This window comes from Ceratotherium simum, chromosome 27 (assembly GCF_057802395.1).
Source record: "Ceratotherium simum simum isolate JZ-2026a chromosome 27, ASM5780239v1, whole genome shotgun sequence".
NCBI lineage: Eukaryota > Metazoa > Chordata > Mammalia > Perissodactyla > Rhinocerotidae > Ceratotherium > Ceratotherium simum.
Window position 1 is genome coordinate 218,772 of NC_141926.1, and position 20,641 is coordinate 239,412.

The following is a 20,641-nucleotide window of genomic DNA, read 5'->3' on the forward strand; positions in this document are numbered from 1 at the left end:
TAACACTAACCCTAACTCTAACCTTAACAACTCTAACTCTAACCTGAACTCTAACCTTAACCCTAACCAAACCCTAACCCTAACCCAAGCCCATGCCTTAACCCTGACCCTGACCCTCACTCTGACCCTATCCCTGACCCTGACCCTGACCCTCACCCTAACCCTGACCCTAACCTTAACCATGACCCAGACCCTAACCCTAACCCTGACCCTGACACTAACCCTAACCAGAAACCTAAACCAAACTCGAACCTGATCCCTAACCTGTACCTGATTCCGAGCCACCGCCCGTCCCCCCTCCTTACCTCTTGGCGCCCCCTGGATGCTCTTAAGTGAGTGTCTCGCTGGGCCTGAGGTGTTTACTTTGAAAAAATTAGTGTTCAAAGCAGGCCTGAGCCGCCTGGATACTACAGCTAGGAACAATGGAATAGGACGTTGGTTCTATTTTGTTGGTTTTCGGAACTGAGGCCATGATTAAGAGGTACTGCCGGGGGCAATTGCGCTGCTAGAGGTGAAATTCTTGGACCAGCACAAGACAGACCAGAGCAAAAGCATTTGCCAAGAATGTTTTCATTAATCAAGCAGCAAGGCGGAGGTTCGAAGACGATCAGATACCGCCGTAGTTCCGACCATAAATGATGCGGACTGGAGATGTGGCTGCGTTATTCCCATGACCCGCTGGGCAGCTTCCGAGAAACCAAAGTCTTTGGGTTCCAGGGGGAGTATGGTTGCAAAGCTGAAACTTAAAGGAATTGACGGAAGGGCACCACCAGGACTGGAGCCTGCGGCTTAATTTGACTCAACACGGGAAACCTCACCTGGATTGACAGGATTGACTGAGACAGGACTGACAGATTGATAGCTCTTTCTGGATTCCGTGGGTGGTGGTGCATGGCGGTTCTTAGTTGGTGGAGCGATTTGTCTGGTTAATTCCGATAACGAACGAGACTCAAGCGTGCTAACTAGTTACCCGACCCCCGAGCGGTCGGCGTCCCCCAACTTCTTAGAGGGACAAGCGGCGTTCAGCCACCCGAGATTGAGCAATAACAGGTCTGTGATGCCCTTAGATGTCCGGGGCTGCACGCGCGCTACACTGACTGGCTCAGCGTGTGCCTACCCTACGCCGGCAGGCACGGGTAACCCGTTGAACCCCATTTGTGATGGGGATCGGGAATTGCAATTATTCCCCATGAACCAGGAATTCCCAGTAAGTGCGGGTCATAAGCTTGCGTTGATTAAGTCCCTGCCCTTTGTACACACCGCCCGTCGCTACTACTGATTGGATGGTTTAGTGAGGCCCTGGGATACCCCCGCCTGGTGGGCCAACAGCCCTGGTGGAGGGCTGAGAAGACTGTTGACTATCTAGAGGAAGTAAAGGTCTGTAACAGTGTTTCCCTAGGTGAACCTGTGGAAGGATCATTAATGGAGAAGCTTGGAGCCCGCCTGTTGAGTGTGCTGGCTACCCATCACCGTGTGGGCGGGCTGGTGCCCTGTGCCCCCGCTGATCACCAGAGGCATGGAAGGCATACCTCCGCAGGTGGCGGTCAGCTGGGAGAAATGGGATGGCAACGGGGTCTCCCGGCCTAGTGCCCTCCGGCCCTGGCCCCCATCTGTGGTCACCACATCTCCCATCTGTGGTCCCCGCCCTCCGATCTCCCTGAAGCGGGTGGAGGGTCGCTACCCCGCATCCCTCCACGCCTCCTGGGACGGGTTTCTGGCGGCGTCGGTCCCCGAAGGGCCTTGGAGCTTTGGATCACGCCGGGTGCCCGCCGCCTCGTGCCGCCAGCCCTGTACGGCTCCCGGGTCGTCGCCGGTGGTCCGCTCCTCCGATCCCGCCCCCGCCGCGTCTCTCCCCGCCCTCCGCGCCCAGGGGCCCCCCTCCGGCTCTTCCTCCCCTCTCCCTGCCCCCTTGCGCCCCGCCTCCCGCGTAGCCCCACATCGTCCGTGGCGTGGGGCTCGGGCCGCGGGTGCGGGGAGGGCCCGAGGGCGGTGTGTGTCGGGCGCGAGGCCGGCCCGGTGTGTGTGTCGGGGGGCGCGGCGTCGGTGGGCGGCGGGTCCCGGGCTGCGGCAGGCGGTGTTATCGGCGTGGAGGCAGCGGCCGCGCGGTTCCTCCCACCTCTCCCGTTTCTTCCGCCTCATCCAGGCACCTAGAGCTCCCCGGCGCCCAGGTTTACAGACCCCTGGGCGTCTCGCCCGTGCCCCTCGGGTCGGGGGCTCGGGCCCTTCTCCCTCAGGCTCCGCCTCGCGCGCTCGTCCTCTCCACCCCGGCGGGGCCTCGCCCGGGCTGGGACGGGCGAGGGCAGTGCGGCGGGCGCGGGCGAGCGCGCGCCCTTCGGGGGTCGGGTCGCGTCCCGTGGTCCAGGGGGGCCGGGTGCCCCCCGCTCCCTCCATAGCCCTCGCCCCTCTACGCGCCGCCGCGCGGGGGCTGCTCGGGGAACCGGCCAGCCGGACGCCGCCCTTGCGCACCTTCCCCCCACCTCTGGCCACCCCCTTCCCCCCGTCGACCAACAGTCCTCGAGGCTCGACATGGGCCGCCAGGGCGCGGATGGGCTTGGGGGCCGCGGGAGGCTCGCGACGGACAGCGATGTCGACCAGCCGTCCATGCCGGACTTGGCCGCGGGTTGGGGAGGCTCGGGTTGACCAGATATTCCTGCCGCGCGTCTCGGGACCTCTGGGTCCCTGGGGCTCTGAGGCTCCGAATGCCTGAGGCCCCCAGACCCCAGCTTCCCAGGTCGACCAGCTGCCCGTCCTGGACTTCTCCCTGGGCCTTGTGGTGCTCAGGTCGGCCAGCCGGTCGTCCGGAAATCCCATGGCTGACCTCTGTCGTCCAGCCGCATACTTTCGTGGTTCATGCCGCTGGGATGAAATATAGAAGGTTAAAAATATCAATCATAGAATATCATAAATCATACCTCTCTATTCATCGAAAGCAAAGAAACACGCAATTATAATTTTATTGTTCTAATGATTACCGTTTTCATTACTATCGTTTAGTGATGTTTGGTGGCAGTGGCGGTGGCAGCCAAAAAAAAAAAGAAAAAGAAAAGAAAACGAAGGAAAGTTCCTCCATCCACAAGGGGTGTCCGACTGATCCCGGGCGACGCGGGAGGGACAGGTCTCGTTGGGTTCTCGGAAGTTTCTAAATCCGCCCGGGGACTCGATCGCACCGGCTGACTGAAGGGAGCCCCGGCAGGGATGCCTCCGGGGAGAGTGCCACGTCGACCGCAGGACCCAGAACCGGCCCGGCCAGCCTGTGGCACGAGGGCGTGTGGAGGAGGACTCCGTCCCCTCGCCTCCAGACGCCCCTGTCCCAGGGACGTTCGGAAGAAAGTTTCCAAGGCCCCTTTCCGGGACCGGGCTGGCCTCTCCCCCTCTGCTCGCCTCGGGCCGAGAAACGAGACCCGGGGGGATCGGGACCCGGCCAAGCACCTGGCCGGCCGGCGCTGCAGCCTCCCTGCCCCGCGATCCTGAGCCGTCCCGCTGACGGTGAGGCTGGTCGTCGGGCGCCACCTGCCTGGCGGCCGCTTATACAGCGCTCCAAGAGGTCGACCAGATAGCCGGGCTGGGCCGGCCGGGGCTGGCGAAGGGGAAGACAGGAGAGAGGGTGGCCGGCGGGGCGGGGGTGGAGGTGGGGGTGGGCGTTGGGAGTGAGGTGTGGGAAGCAGTCCGGCCGGCAGTCAGGTGGAGGGTTGTAATAGTAGTTCCCACAATGATTTTTATCATTTAGAAATATTGACGCATGCAATTATGTAAGTACTTTGAATATCTTATAAATTGTTAACATACATAAAAATGTCGGTCGTCAAACTTTTGTAGTGTTGACACATGTATGTGAATGTAAATAACTATCACAATTACCGTCTGTTTCACATGGAGAGAGAGAGGAAGGAGGAGGTGGGAGAAGAGGAGGAGGAAGGAGAAAAGAGGAAGGAAGGAAGGAAAGAGGGAGGGAGGGACACAGAGAGAGAGAGACAGAGACACACAGAGACAGAGACACAATGAAGTTTCTCTTTCCACAGAAACTTTGGTGGAAAGATGACAGAAAGAGGGGCTCCAGGCCGCAAAGCCCACAGCACACCTCCGCAGTGATCCGCCCCAAATGGTCAGAGATTCAGAGTCAGCGCTGAACTGACAGCCTTCCTCATTTGGGCCCCCAACTTAGGGCCTCTCCCTCCCACCCAACTTGGGAGCAAAGAGGAAAGCAAATCTGCTCCCCTCCATTACATAGGACACCCTTCTTCTAGTCAGCCCACCTCCAGCTTTTCCACAGCCAACCACCTCTAATCCGGTGGACTTGCCTTTTTTGCCACCATCCGGCTTTCCCACTCCTCTGCCAAACGCAAGTGGTCATGGTGGTGGTGGCGGCAGGGGCCCACCGACTCTCTTGCTTGTTAGTAAGTGGTTCTGGTTCTTGTATGTGGGTGATCTTTATCTACACGGATGTTATTAGTTTGGGGAAGGGGTACAAGCACTCAGATGAATGCCTATGGCCAGTGTCGATAATGAACTAGCTGTCTCCGTCTGTCTGTCTGTCTCTTCCCTTTATGTATGTGTGTGATATAGGTAGGTAGACCCACCGACCAGCCGACTACCTGCCGACCTACCAACGTACCTACCTACCTACCTAATTCCAGCCTTTAAAAAATGCACAAGCCAGTGGGCTTTGGGAGTCTATTCACAAAGTGACACAGCCGTCACCAATATGTATTTCCAGAACATTCCCATCACCCCAAAATTAAGAACGGCCCCACTTCCGTATCTGTCCCCAACAGCCCCCCCCCCCGGGAAAGACCAATCAAATTAACAGCATGGTGCTTTTTCCAACAGGCAGACCCAAGTCATTCCTTTAGAATGTTTCAAAGTCCCGTTCAGTTCTCTGATGCAGCTCTTTTGGCCGTCAAGGAGGCAGACGATGGGAGTGGAGGTGAAGGTGGACTGGGGGGCGTGTGTGGCACGTCCGTCCTTCTGTCACTGTAGAAATTATTTTCAAAGGAGGGATGGTTGGTGTAGGTAGACCATACTGGGTGTCGGTGGTTTGGGAGCTTTCTCTAGAATGAGGAGAGAGCAGTCTTCCCTGTGAAGTGAGGGAGCCAGAATAGGTCTGGCACAGAGCCAGAATAGGTCTGGCACTTCCCTGTGAAGTGAGGGAGCCAGAATAGGTCGACCCGCTCTCACACATGGATTCTTTGGAATTCGAGGCCCTTGAGAAACAGCAGGCACGAGAAGGACGCGAGACCTCTGCCTTTTCGTCCTGACCTGAAATCGGGAGATAAAGCTCCCGTGGGAAAGGTGGCCTCCCTGAACCAGGAGGAAAGAAGACATGCTTGTCAGCCCAGACACTAGCCCAGAGGACTCTACAAACAAAACCTTGACTCCATGAGTTTCCTCCCATCTCTTGACCTTCCCACAGTTGGCTGGCCTTGGAAGCCTAGAGCCGCTTTCCTTTCTCCTGTCATTTCTGTACAACTGGATTGTTCTTTGTGTGACATGCTCTAGAAGCTGGAATTCAGAGCCGCCATTTCGAGTGACTTCTGCTTTAGGCTTCTCCCTGAGTGACGTGCACTTGCATGCCTTCATAATCTCTCTGTTGTTCTCTTCTGGATCTGTCTCTTTGTTACTGGGCTTGGGTGGGCTCAGCCAAGGACTCAGAAGGGGAGTAGCGGTGGGAACATCATTTCTCCTCCTCTACGCCTGCTGAATGCAGGCTTACACACTGGAAACTCCCCCACTCTCACCCCCTCAATGGGATTCTGTACATCCTTGTGGTCACACACAGTCTGCATGCATGGGCACCGACAGAAAGATTTGGCAACAGCCTTAGTTGCTCTGTGCTGTTTCCAGTGGGTGGGAGTGGGGCCAGAGGTGGGACCTGGACCACCAGAGAGTAGGACAGTGGTAGCTGCCCGCCTGACCACCTGCCTGCCTGGGGGCTGAGAGCAGCACAGGGCACACTGGCTCCTGCAACTTAATTCATTCTGGGAAGCTTCCGTTGTTACCCATGAGGTGCCAGCTGCTGTGATGAGCAAAGCTAAACTCTTCTCTCTGCCTATTTCTTAAAAGGCCTGAGTCTGAGCTACTACAGATTCTTCTGATTTCTTGCTAAATGGACCCACCCACACCCTCCCATCCTGCCAGACCAGACCCTTCCACAAAAGTCTCCACTTGAAGAGTTTTTTCACCTTGCCAAGAACATAAACACCAACCCCACACCCACCACCACACCCCCCCACTCCCTCCCACCTAAATACCTAGCACACACGAAACAAAAATTCAGATGGTCTCCTTCTACCTCATCCACTTGAGAAGAGTCAGTCTCCTCTAAAGACCTTATCCTCAATGACTTACTGCTGCCTCTGTTTCCCTGGCACAATTTTCTCCCTGGATGTGCCCCATCTTAGACTCGCACAGCTCCACCGCTCAGGGGAGCTGGAGACGATATCCAAAAGTGGCTCGGAGGGCAGCCTCATCAATTCGAAATGACCTACACATGAAATCGGCCATATGGTCCAGAAATCATTGACTTTCGTGTGCCTCCAGTGAATTCATTGCTCTGGAGACCCCAGCATCTAGAACCCACCTTCTCCATGCTCTTCAAACCTTCGCTCTCCCTCTTCTCCCCTGATATCTCGCCTGATGGTTCATGGTGAAATTAGATCCTGTCTGGCAAGAACCGAGTCACCTTCCCACCATGAAAGAAAAGAATAGGCATGGGCCCATCCCCACCCATCTTATCCTTCTTCGCCCCCCATTGTGTCAGAAAAATGAGTCCCCCAGAAAAATATGTCCCTCCTCCTGTCAAAAGCTGAAACCTGAGGTCAAAGACTAAGATGGAAAGGACACTGGGATATTGTTTGGAGCTACACACAGACACTTTTATTTTATTTTATTTCACTTTTGTGAGGAAGATCAGCCCTGGGCTAACATCTGTGCCCATCTTCCTCCACTTTATATGGGACACCGCCACAGCATGGCTTGATAAGCAATGCTTCAGTGCACGCCTGGGATCAGAACCTGCGAACCCCAGGCTGCCAAAGCGGAGTGCATGCATTTAACCACTTGCACCACCAGGCCAGCCCACAGACACTTTTAAAGAAGACAGCAACAGCAACAAACAAACAAACAAAACCTTACCTCATCAGACAGCAGGTGCAAGAATGCAGTGCTGACCCTCCTTCTTTTCTTCCTGGAAGCTGGAGATCAACCAACCAACCAACCTCCCCCCACTGTGGAAGATGTCCGCCCTATCCTAGAAGGAGTGTGACATTCTTATATTATTGTCAAGGTCGGGAAGTTGAGGATGAGAGAATTCTGTACAAACAGACCTTGTTAACAATGTTTATTCTTCCAATCCACAAGCATGGAATATCTTTCCATCTCTTTCTGTCTTCTTCAATTTCTCTCCTATAGTTTTCAATGTATAGTTCTTTCACCTCCTCGGTTAAGTTTATTCTTTGGTATTTTATTCTTTTTGTCATGATTGTAAATGGGATTGTATTCTTTTTTTTTTTTTTAAAGATTTTATTTATTTTTTTCCCCCCAAAGCCTCAGTAGATTGTTGTATGTCATAGCTGCACATCCTTCTAGTTGCTGCATGTGGGACATGGCTTCAGCATGGCCGGAGAAGCAGTGCGTCGGTGCGCGCCCGGGATCCGAACCCGGGCCGCCAACAGCGGAGCGCGCGTACTTAACCGCCAAGCCACGGGGCCGGCCCGGGATTGTAGTCTTAACTTCACTTTCCGCTAGCTTGTCGTTAGTTTGTCGAAATGCAATTGATTTTTGTATGTTGATTTCTATCCTATAACTTTACTGTATTTGTTGATTATTTCTAGTAGGATTCTTTAGGGTTTTCTATATATAGAATCATGTCATTGCAAATAGTGAGAGTTTCACTTCTTCCTTTCCGACTTCGATTCCTTTTGTTTCTTTTTCTTGCCTAATTGCTCTGGCTCAGACTTCCAGTACTATGTTGAATAAGAGTGGTGAGAGTGGGCATCTGTTATGAGAGGTTCGGGGATTCGATCGGAGACGTAAAAGACACTTTCCACTCCAAACAAATGGACTGAAGGTATATTTTATTATATAGAGGATAGTAAAGGTGATAGTCTGCAAACAGATCTGAATAGGTCAAATATTAAGAGGGAAAAAACATCAGCCCGACTGGAAAGGGAAAACACCCACATCGGCTGAAGAGAAATGACACAAATCAACCGGAAAGAGAAACACCAGGTTGACCGAAAAGAGAACACATCAAATCAATTACTTCATATCAAATCAATTACTTCACATCAAATCAGTTACTCACAACATCCACGCCCCACTGCCGGGAGAGCCCTGTCAATCGACGCGGCTGGGCAAGGATCACACGTCCTGGGCAAGGTGTCCCTTCCACAGGTGGAACTCTCACCGGGTCTCAGTTTCCAGCAGTTTTTATACCATCAGTAATTTTCAGAGTAAGCAATTACAGAGTTTGCAGAGCAAGCATTTAGTGTTTCCATGCACAAAATGGTTATCAGTGGCATATGTGCACTGAGCCCCTGGCTAACGTCCCAGCCCAGTAGTTGTGTACGTGCATTGTTCTCTTTGGTTATCATCCCAGCCCGGCACAGATGGCCAGTCCATCCCGTGCTACGACGCCTCCAAGAGCCTTGAAATGTTACAACTTGCAACTCTCTCTGTGGGGGAAGGGCCAGTTCCCACCACACAGAAAGCAGCTTGGTATTTCTGTTTGTGCTGGTGGCTGTAGGTCAATGGAGCGGCCAAACATGGCTGTACTCATGTCAAGACAGCATCCTTGTCTTATTCCTGTTCTCAGAGGATGGCTTTCAGTTTTTCTCTATTGAGTATGACATTGGGCTGTGGGTTTGCCATATGTGGTCTTTATTATGTTGAGGTACTTTCCATACCCATTTTCCTGAGAGTTTTTATCATAAATGTGTGTTGGATCTTGTCAAATGGCTTCCTCTGCCTCTATTGAGATGGTCATGTGGTTTCTAGTCTTCATTTTGTTAATGTGGTGTATTCACATTGATTGATTTGCAGATGTTGAGCTATCCCTGCATGCCTGGAATAAATCCCGCTTGGGCATGATGGATGATCCTTTGGAAGTGTTGTATTCAATTTGGTAATATTCAGTTGAGGATTTTTGCGTCAATGTTCATCAGTGATATGGGTCTGTATTTTTCTTTTTCTCTGCCCTTCTTGTCTGGTTCTGATATCAGAGTAATATTGGCCTTGTAGGATGAGTTAGGAAGCTTCCCCTGCTCTTTGATTTTTTTGGAAGAGTTTGAGAAGGATGGCTATTAAGTCTTATTTGTACGTTTGGTAGAACTCACCAGGGAAGCTGTCTTGTCCTGGACTTCTGCTTTTGGGGAGGTTTTGGATTACGGTTTCAATCTCTTTACTTGTGACTGGTCTATTAAGATTCTCTGTTTCTTCTTGATTCAGTTTTGGGAGGTTGTGTGATTCTAACAATTTATCCATTTCTTCTAGCTTATCATCCAGTTTGTTGGCATATAGCTTTTCATAGTATTGTCTTGTAATGCCTTGCATTTTTGTGGTGTCTGTTGTAATTTCTCTTCTTTCCTTTCTGATTTTATCTATTTGAGTCTTCTTTCTTTTTTTCTTAGTGAGTCTGCTTAAGAGTTTGTCAATTTTATTTATCTTCTCAAAGAACTGGATCTTAGTTTCCTTTTGTTTTATCTATTTATTTTTTTGTCCCTATTTCATTTATATCTGCTGTGATTTTTATTATTTCCTTCCTTCTACTGGCTTTGGACTTTGTTCTTCTTTTTCTAGTTCTTTTAGATATAGGGTAATCTTGTTTGAGATTTTTCTTGCTTGTTGAGGTAGGCCTGTATTGCTATTCATTTCCTTCTTGGTACTGCTTTTGCTGCATGCCATAAGTTTTGGTATGTTGTGTTTTCATTTTTATTTTTCTCTAGGTGTTTTTTTTTTTTATTAACTCTATTCAGGGTTTTTTTGTTTTGTTTTGTTTTGTTTTGTTTTGTTTTGTTTTGTTTTGGCTGGGAAAGATTCACCCTGAGTTAACATCTGTTGCCAATATCCTCTTTTTTTTTTCCTCCCCAAAGCCCCAGTACATAGTTGTATATTCTAGCTGTAAGTGCTTCTAGTTCTTCTATGTGAGCCACCACCACAGTGTGACTACTGACTGAGGAGTGATGTGGTTCCATGCCCAGGAGCTGAACCTGGGTCAACGAAGAAGAGTGTGCCAAACTTTAACCACTAGGCCATCAGGGCTGGCTTGGTATTTTTGATTTCTCCTTTGATTTCTTCGTTCATCCAATAGTTGTTCAGTAGCATGTTGTTTAGTTTCCACATATTTGTGACTTTCCCAGCTTCTTTCTTGCAGTTGATTTCTAGTTTCATAGCACTGTGGTTGGAAAAGATGCTTGATATGATTTCCATCTTCTTAAATTGATTGAGGCTTCCTTTGTTTCCCAACATATGGTCTATCTTTTGAGATTGTTCCATGTGGACTTGAGAAGAATGTGTGTTCTGCTGTTGTTGGATGGAATTTTTTCTATATATCTAGTAAGTACATCTGGTCTAGTGTTTCATTTAAGGCGTCTATGGCCTTGTTGACTTTCTGTATGGATGATCTATCATTTGACATAAGTGGGATGTTAAAGTCCCCTACTATTATTGTTTTGCTGTCAATTTCTCCCTTTCGGTCAGTAATTTGGTGCTCCTGTGTTAGGATCATAGATGTTAATAAATGCTATGTCTTCTTGGTGGAATGACCCTTTTATCATTATATAATGCCCACCTTTGTCTCTTATCTTTTTTATCTTGAAGTCTATTTTGTCTCATATAAGTATGGCTACACCTGCTTTCTTTTGCTTGCCATTAGCTTGGAGTATCGTCTTCCATCCCTTCCCTCTGAAACTATGTTTGTCTTTAGAACTGAGATGTGATTCCTGGAGGCAGCATTTTGTTGGGCCTTGTTTTTAAATCCATCCACCCATGCTGTGTCTTTTGATGAGCGAATTCAATCCATTTATTTTTACAGTGATTATTGATATATGAGGGCTTAATACTGCCATTTTATCTTTTGTTTTCCAGTTGTTCTATATTTCCATTGTTTCTTTTTCCTTGTATTTCTGAATGCCATTTCCATATGGTGGTTTTCTGTGAGGGTTTTCTCTTTATTTATGATTTGTGACTCTGCTCTGATTTTTTGTTTGGTGGTTACCATGACGTTTGTAAAAAAGATCACATAGATGAGATAGTTTGTTTTCTGACAGCCTCTTATCTCCATTAGCCTAAGCAGGTCCCATCCCTTTCCTCTTCCCCTTCTATGTTTTTGTTGTCACAAGTTATTCTTTTCTGTGTTGTGAGTTTGGGAGCAAATGGAGGTGCTTATTGTTATTTTTGATGCTTTCTTTCCCTTTAGCTTTTATGTTATAATTAAGTGTTTGCTAACCTATTCTAATAGAGAGCTGCAACTTTCTGATTTTTGTCTGTCTATTTATCTCCTTGCTCAAAGCTTTGTAAACCTTTGTCTTTTTGTTCCAGGTAGGAGGAGTCCCTTCATCATTTCTTGTAAGGCCGGCCTAGTGGCGATGAACTCCCTCAGCTTTTGTTTCTCTGGGAAAGCTTTTATTTCTCCACCACATCAGAAGGATAATTTCACTGGCTAGAGTATTCTTGGCTGGAAGTCCTTGTCTTTCAGTATTTTTAATATATCGTTCCACTCTCTCCTAGCCTGTAAGGTTTCTGCTGAGAAATCTGCTGAAAGCCTGATGGGGTTCCTAGTAGGTTTTTTCCGTCTCTATTGCTGCCCTTAAAACTTTTTCTTTGCCATTGACTTTTGACAGTTTTAATATTATATGCCTTGGAGAGGGTCTTTTTGCATTGATGTAATTAGGAGTTCTATTGGCACCCTGTACTTGCATGTCCAGTTCCTTTCCCTGGTTTTGGAAGGTCTGAGCTATTATTTCTTTTTTTTTTTTTTGTGAGGAGATCAGCCCTGTGCTAACAGCTGCCAATCCTCCTCTTTTTTTTGCTGAGGAAGACTGGCCCTGGGCTAATGTCCGTGCCCATCTTCCTCTACTTTATATGGGACACCGCCACAGCATGGCTTGCCAAGCAGCATGTGGATGCGCACCTGGGATCCGAACCAGGGAACCCCTGGCCGCCACAACGGAGCACACGCACTTAACCGCTTGCACCACTGGGCCGGCCCCTCAGCTATTATTTCTTTGAATAAGGTTTCTGCCCCTTTCTCCCTGTCTTCTCCCCCTGGGGGACCTATAAGCCTTATGTTACTTTTCCTGATTGAGCTGGATATTTCTCAAAGAATTTATTCATTTTTTAAAAATCTTACTTCTCTCTCCTCCCCCTCTACCTGAAGCATTTCTGTGTCTCCATCTTTGAGCTCACTAATTCTCTCCTCTATAAGGCCTGCTCTTTTTTGTTATGCTTTCTACATTATTTTTTAATCTCATTAATTGTATTCTTCATGTCCAGAATTTCTGTTTGGATTTTCTATTAGAGCTTCAATCTCTTTGGTGAAGTATTCCTTCTGTTCATTAATTTTATTCTTGAGCTCATTGAACTGTCTTTCTGTCTGAATTTTTTGTAACTCATTGAGTTTCTCCATGACAGCTGTTTTGAGTTCTCTGTCAGTTAGTTTGTAATCTTGTGTGGCTTCAGGTTTGGTTTCTGGAGAGTTGTCATTTTCCTTCTGTTATGCTGTGTTACTGTAGTTCTTCCTGGTGTTTGATGAATTGATCCTCTGCTGGTGCATTTGTGGTAGTAATCACCTTTTCTTATTTGGGTAAGGTTTTGGTTACTTTGGTTCTGATCACCTGGGTCTTGTGTTCCTCCACTGGTCCTCTGTGGGCTCAGACACATGCTCCACCTCTGCTGCTCTCCCCAGGGTCTTGGGTGCTGGTTGCACCACTGCCAGTGGTGCTGGGTTCACACATGTTGCTGTCACTGGTGGGGGCCTGGGGACCCGGGACCTGTATGCAGCCACATAGCTGGTGAAGCTGGTGTCGGAGTTGCCACCAACAGATCGGTCACCACATCTGCTTTGGCTTCTGATGTTTCTGGCTACAGACTCCACCTACCACCATGGGGATGGGGGTGGCAGGGGGCTGTTTTTCCTGTTCCTGCCCCATCTGCTCATAGTTGTGCCAGTCAGGCCACTCTATGTTCATGTGGGCTGGGCCACTGCCACCACTCAGTGGGGCACATTCGTGCTGGCAGGGCAGCCATTGCTCGGTGGGTGCTCTCGCAGGCCAGGCATCTACCACTCCACAAGTGTTTGCGTGCAGGCTGGGCTGCCCCTGCCTCCACTCACAGTCATGCTGGCTGCCATGTAAGGACCATGTCCTGGATCACTGCCACCACAGAGGAGGAACAGGCCGCTTCCCTACTTCCACTGCTTCCTGGGGGTCCAGTCCACCCACCTTCAGATGTATTGCTGTGTGGGGGATGAGAATCAGCCACCCCAAGATGCGTCTCTTTGGCTCAATTGTTTTTAAGAACAAAAGACTCATAAAGAAACTATGACCTCCCCCCAACTGCCTAGAAGAATTTAAAATAGAAGGGCCCATTCCAGGAAGGAACTAATGCCATAAGATAACTTTAATGTAACGTAAAACATGTCTCTCAGGTCACATTGTCTGTAATTGGCCCATTTACATTTCCATCTCCATGTAAATTGCCTTCCTCCTCCTTGAAATCCCAAACTGCTACCCCCAACATCCTCCTTCCTCTTTAGCTGAAGATGATATTTAAACTGGCAGCTCAGCCATTTTGGTGAGTTGCTCAGTTTTCCTGAGTCTCTCCCATGTATACACGTTATAAAGCTTTGAATGATTCTCTCCTGTTATTCTGTCTCATGTCAATTTAATTTGTAGCCCAGGCAGAAGGACCTAGACTGGGTAGAGGGTTTATCTTCCTCCCCTACAGCTGCATGGACCTCTCAGGCATCCCGTTGTGCTGTGTAGGGAATCCTGTGTTGGTCAATAGATGTCTGTTTGGTTTTACCTTAGAGGGGAGAGACAAAGGGAACAATTCACGTCACCACGATGCTGACATCACTCTGATAAACTTTTAGCAGTAATTATATTTTATGGTATGTGTACTTAACTTCCAAAATCTCTTTGGTAACTTGAAACTTTGAAGTTTTCTTAGGTGAAATTGTGATATAAAAATTCATTGACTATCTAGATCATTTCCAAATAAGATAAAATAGTAGAAGTTAATTACTAAATATAGGTTTATCCACTGTTGACTTCTTAGGATAGAGAAGCTAAAAGATGTTTGAGTCTATTAATAAACACGCCTTGTGTTTTATTAAGAGAATACTATGAAATAACATGTTTCTAAAAATTATAAAAAGTATTTATAAATTTGCCAAGCCACAAAATGCTAATGTAAAAGACAGTTCATAATTGCTTGCTTCTTAGTTTTCACTAAAAATTAAGGTTTCTAAGGGTTAAAAATTCTAATTAATATATGTGATTACAGCCACTAAAAATTAATGAGAAACATCTTTGTATTCAAAGAAAGTAAGATGGATGTTTTCAGTAAAGACAGTACAAAAATAAAGATATTTTTGTTTTTTAAAAAGGTTTTAAAAGGTTTGTGGGAACAAAAACTCTGAGAAAAAAGTTTTGTGCATGGTCAAGTTGGTTAAGATTGAAATGAATTTGATTAACTGAGTTTCAGTATCAGAAGTAAGCTGGTGCAGAATTAGAATTTGGTTTTCTCTTTCTTAAAAGGATAATTTTCTCTAACTTCTAGTCTGCTCTTGATGAAGAAATTATCAAAGGTTTTTCTTTACCTTTGAGTAAAGCTACATGAAAGATAGAAATTCTATTTTTAGTCAAAATACTTCCCTAGGCTCAAAAAGGATGAGACTTCTCTATTATGAGAACTACGTTTCTGTCTTTAAACTGTTCACTCTCTATGTTTGCCTTTAACATCTTCTCTTCTTTTCTTTTCTTTTTTAAGGGAAATACGTGCACTGTAAACAAAAAATATTTTAATGGCAAAAGAAGATCTAAACAGTTTTTTCTACCTTCATGGAACAGTTTGGCATCATTTACCTCACTTTAAACACACACAGACTCTCAGTGTGGCGTTGTATGGATGTATGAGGACTTGATTTGTTGAGTGGATGGCTGTGAAGTCTCTTCCTCCCACCCTCTACCATTTTTGTTGGTTTGCTTGTTTGTCATGATGGTAAGAACTGCTGAAATCAACATTCTTATCACCGCACATGCATTTGCACACATGCTCCCCATCCCCATGTGTTGTCTTTGGACTTTGTTGTGGCCCATGCAGAGACACATTTTGTCTTTTAAACTTTTCTGTGATCAAATGTATCAGTCATTTCATGTCCTCAGTGACTTCTGGGCTTTGCCTACCTTAGAAAGACCTTGTGGGCTGGAAATGACAGTATACAAACAATTCCTTTGTTGTTCCTCCATTGTTGTTGTCATCCTCTGATGACTTACATGGTTTTGGTTTGAAGCTCCTCGCCTGTCACGTTTTTCTAAGTCCTCCCGGGAGCCCGGGAAGTGCTCTGGTCACTCAAGAAGCCGGTGCCAGAGCCCCAGCCACCCTGCTGGCATCTCCAAGGGAATTTTCCCCATCACCTTATGGGCGACAGCCAGAAAAACATTTTCCAAGTCTCCATCCCACGGCCGGGGTCACGCTGTGCCAGCTGGGAGCCCTGAGGTCGATGACCTGGGGCTGCACTGGGCTGAAAGACACGATACGAGGTGAGCCAGGATGATATCCAGTGTCCAGGGGGCCAGGCTGCGCACCCCAACCGGTCCACGATCCAGGTCAGTCCCGCTGACGTTCACGCCGGTTGTCAGGTGCCACCTGGCTGCCGCTTTTATATACTGTCTTTCGTCATGCACTCCTGCGATAGTAGAGCTAACTCTACCCCTACCCCGAACCCTACAACTACACCTACCGAACCCTGACCCTCACTCTCACCCTGACCCTGACACTAATCCTACCGCTAACCCTGACCCTGACCCTAACCCTAGTGCTAGCCCTGAACCGGACCCTAACCCTAGCCCTAAACCCAACTCTTATCCAAACACTGATCCTGACCCTAATCCTAAACCTAACCCTAACAAAAACCCTAACCTGACCCTAATGCTGACTGACCCTGATGCTACTCCTAACCCTAACTCTGACCCAGACACTAACCCTAACCCTAACCTTAGCCCTGATGCTGACCCTGAACCTGACTCTAAAGCTAACCCTAACTCAAACCCTACCCTGACACTGACACTAACACTACCTCTAAACCTGACCCTGAACCTCACCCTAACCCTGACCCTAATCCTGACCCTACCCTGACCCTCACCCTGACCCTAACCCTACCCTAACCCTGACCCTGACTGTGACCATAACCCTGACCCTGACTGTGACCATAAGCCTAACCCTAACCCTAACTCTAGCCCTGACCATAACCTTAACCTTGACCCTAACCGAACCCAAAGCCCTAACCCAGACTCAGACCCTGACCTTAACCTTAACCCTGAACTGGACCCTGACCCTGACCATGACACTCACCTGAACCTGAACCCAAAACCTAACCCAACCTGAACCCAATCCTGAAACTGAACCTTACTCCAACTCTAACCTTACCCTTACACCTATTCCTAACCCTAACCCAACCCATACCCCTAGCCCTACCCAGACCCCTAACCCTAACCCTAGTCCAAGCTCTAGCCCTAACCTTAATCCTACACCTAGCCCTAGCCCAAACACTAACCCTAACCCTAACAGGAACCTGAACTGGTAACTGAACCCGAACCCCAACCCAAACCCTAACCCGAACCCTAACTCTAAACCTAATCCTATCCCTACACCTAACTTTAACCTGACCCCTACCCCTAGCCCTACCTGTACCCCTAACCCTGCCCCTAGCCCTAACCCTAACCCTAGCCCTAGCCTTAGCTCTGACCCTGACTGTAACCCTGACCCTGATCCAAACCCGAACCTGAAACCAAAGCCTAACCCAACCCTCAACCTAACCTGAACCCAAAGCCAAACCCTCACTCTCACCCACACCCACACCCTGGCCACTAACTTGACCCCGACCCCGACCCTAACCATAACCCTAATCCAAACCTAAACACTAATACCAATTGTGAGCCATCTTCTTTGAACACTTCTCCCTGCCATATGCTAAAATTGTAGCCATTTTGAGCTCGGATAGTTTGAGAAGCACTCCCTTTTTCTCTACCCTTGGGAAGTACCTATATCTTGGACATGGACCTGTGGCCCCCTTGTTCCTTTAGTCTTCAAGTGAAAGCCAAATTTCACCTATACATTCAACAGTTCTCAGGGCAAAAATTCTTAGCTGTTGTGTGATTTTTGATAGCTCAATGTTTCTGCTTTATCTTAAATGTAGGTGAATAATTATTGCAAAACTTGAAGACAACTGATATGCAAAAGTGAAGAATTGTGTTTATTTTAAAAACTCAATATGAAATATTTCTGATACACAGAAGTTAAAGTACCATTTTAATAATTACACGTATTTCACTACCAACTTATGGTTAAGGTTAGCTTCCACCCAGAAGTAACTACTATCCTTTTGAAATTTATTGATTTCTGTAATTTTATGATTTAATATTTTCTATTTTACAAAACATTCTACATTACAAATGTGTTATATTTTATGAAGTTTTAAACCTTATATACAGGGCATCATAATCTAAACCTTACAGTTAATGTCTATAAAGTTTCATAAATTGACAATAAATTGATTATGCTTCTTTAGATTATCTCAGTACAATGGGGACAAAAACTGTAACTGGAATCGCTGATAAACATGCTCATACAAGTGATTCCTTTGGTGCAGAAGAATGCTGAGGAGTATATACATGATCATTTAATTTTCTTCAAGAAGAGAAAATTCCAGTCCTTCTTTTGATGAAGGTCTGTCTGCAAATTCTATTTTCATTTTTAATCAGTAAGAAAGGACAGATGGTCGGGTAACACAATGAAATAAATTTATTAAAGTTGTCCAGGTGCAAATTTTTTTTATTATCCAACGTTAAATAAACTGTTAAAAAGGTGTTGGTCCAGTAAAAGGAAACAAAGCAGCTCATCAGTGCAAGAATAACATAAGTGGCTTTCTTTTCAGGAGAGCTGTGTGAAGAGTGGAGGGTACCGCGAACATGCTGGGCTATTTTACGGTGTCTGAAAAGGATACACATCATGTAGATACTATTACACGTCATTAGGGAGACAAATAGCAAATCTCGAATGAATACTGTACTTAGAAATTGTACTGCTACCTGGTAATTAAATGTACTGATTTTACAATAAGCAGTATAATACCTAGGACTGTCATCAGTGAGATTCCTGTTGGCCACAGTTCTTAAGATGACCTCAGTATAGATGACCATGTCAATGATCCAGATGAAAATTAAAGAGGATTGAATGAATGTAATTTTGTTTTTCAGCCAGGCCCATTTAGGATTACTTGGAGTAATAGTCACCGCCTGAAATGTACTCTGGAGGGCGGTTGTGTACAAGGAAATACCTCGGGTAACTCTCTGAATGTAGAGCACTATTTTACATGCAATATCACCGATCGCATGCCTAATTCCAAAAGATGACATTACATATGGGACCCCTGTGAGTACAACTGTCAGGGCATTAGCCAAAGTTAAGTGGGCAAGAATCGCATCTACAGGCTTCTTCTTCTGGGGGAGAATAAAGAAGGTGTACATATATAGTAGAAATAATGAGGAATTCCCCATGAAACCAATACAAGTTTGAAAGATGAAGAAGATCCCCAAAACTATGTCACTGGAAATCATTGTCTTTCAGTTCTCATAGATCCAACCAAGTCCAGCACATCCTATGGACAAATAATTTGATCGCAAATATAAAGATTAAAAATAATTGAGACTGAGGAGTAATTTATCAAGTTTCAGGAGCCTCCCTGCAAGATGGGCAAATGTTCAGCTCCACCCAAGTAAAGGATCATCAAGAGACTTAAAGAGCAGAATTTAATGTTTATTAAGACAGAGAGTATCATATGTTCTCACCATTTATTTTACTTAATTTTGAGGGAAAGTTTTGGCTGATTGTGAAGACTTTTTATATGACAGTTTTATTTCAAACGGTTTAATTCTCAACTCATATCTTTTAATATTCCTATATTTCTATATACATTGAATACCAGTAGCATCTGTACAATGATATTCTTTCCAAAAGTTTATGTATTATATAGCTCATGTTTACAAATTATAGCTATTGTAGCATATATAAATGTCACATAAAATCCGATAAACAAAACATATCTGACACTAATTATATTTTGTTGTTTGTTACAAGATTGCCTAATATAAGAAAGATTAAAGTAGATAGTGTGACCGAATTCAAAATATCAAAATCAACAGTCAAGTTATATATTACCTTCATCAAATTCTAAATCTCTTACCTCGAGCAATAGGATCCACTCATCTGCTGAAACTGAAAAACTTAGAATTACCATAATCTCACTCCATAATCAGTGCACTTACACTTGTAGTGCCTAACTACATGTCTCACGACTCCTTATCTTTCTGCTTGACTATTTCCTTTAATTATTAGTCAAAACTGATGATGCCACAGACACACCAAGGAGTAGAAAGAGGCTTGTTACTCACATAGGAGGCTCTGGGGAGAGCAGGACAGATAAAAATGGCTAGAGAATGAATGTAAAGGAGATTGATGGGGTTTTTTTACTGTGGTTAGGGGTGTGGCCAGGGTGAGGGTTCACAGGTGCCAGCAAGGGGTTTGCGTGGTTTGAATCTCCACTGGTGCCAAAGGAGGGAGCATGGGGATTTCTGATCAGTTTGCCCAGATGTGCGGCACAGGAAGAAGAGTGAGCGGTGAGACTTAAAAGCTGACAGCAAACATCAAAAAATAGTGAGACTCTTTATCACGACTACACACCCATCAGACTAGTTAAAAAAAAAAAGTGACAACATCAAATGCTGATGAGGATGCAGAGAAACTTACCACTCATTTATAACTAGTTAGCATGTAAAATCATACAGTCATATGGAAAAAAGTTTGGCAGTTTCTTTAAAAATTACTTAACATGTAATTAATATACAGCAATTGCACTCCTGAGAATTTATAGCAGAGAAATAATACTTATTTTCACACAAAAACCTGTACTCCAATGTTAATATCAGTGTCATTCATAATAGCCAAAAATTGGAAACAACTCAGATGTCTTTCAGTGGGTGAATGGTTTAAACAAACTGTGGTATGTCCATACCATGGAATACTTTTCAGCAAAGAAAGGAGCAAACTACTGATACACACAGCAATTTGAATGAATCCAGTGAATTATGCTGAGTGAAGAAAGCCAATCCCAAAAGGTTACATACTCTATGATTGTACTTATATAACATGCTCGAAATGACCAAATGTAGAAGTGGAGATCAGATTAGTGGTTGCTAGGGGTTAAGCAGGTGGGAAGGGGTGAAAGGGAGAGGGTGTGGCTATAAAAGGAAACATGTGGCATCCTTGTTTTGATGAAATGTTCTGTGTCTTGACTGTATTTCTGACAACATCCTAGTTGTAATATTGCACTATGGTTTTACAAGATGTTATTATTGGGGAAATT

The 20,641-nt window shown here is 46.2% G+C and overlaps 1 protein-coding gene and 1 pseudogene across 1 annotated transcript; one reads left to right on the forward strand and one right to left on the reverse strand.

Moving 5' to 3' along the window:
- Window positions 1-202: 202 nt before the first annotated feature.
- Window positions 203-1,422, forward strand: LOC147913381 (18S ribosomal RNA; annotated as a pseudogene).
- Window positions 1,423-17,909: 16,487 nt separating this feature from the next.
- Window positions 17,910-18,836, reverse strand: LOC147913382 (vomeronasal type-1 receptor 3-like). The gene has a single exon (XM_087418228.1). The coding sequence runs from the start codon at window positions 18,834-18,836 to the stop codon at window positions 17,910-17,912; it is 927 nt and encodes a 308-aa protein (XP_087274354.1).
- Between the last annotated feature and the right edge of the window lie 1,805 nt (window positions 18,837-20,641).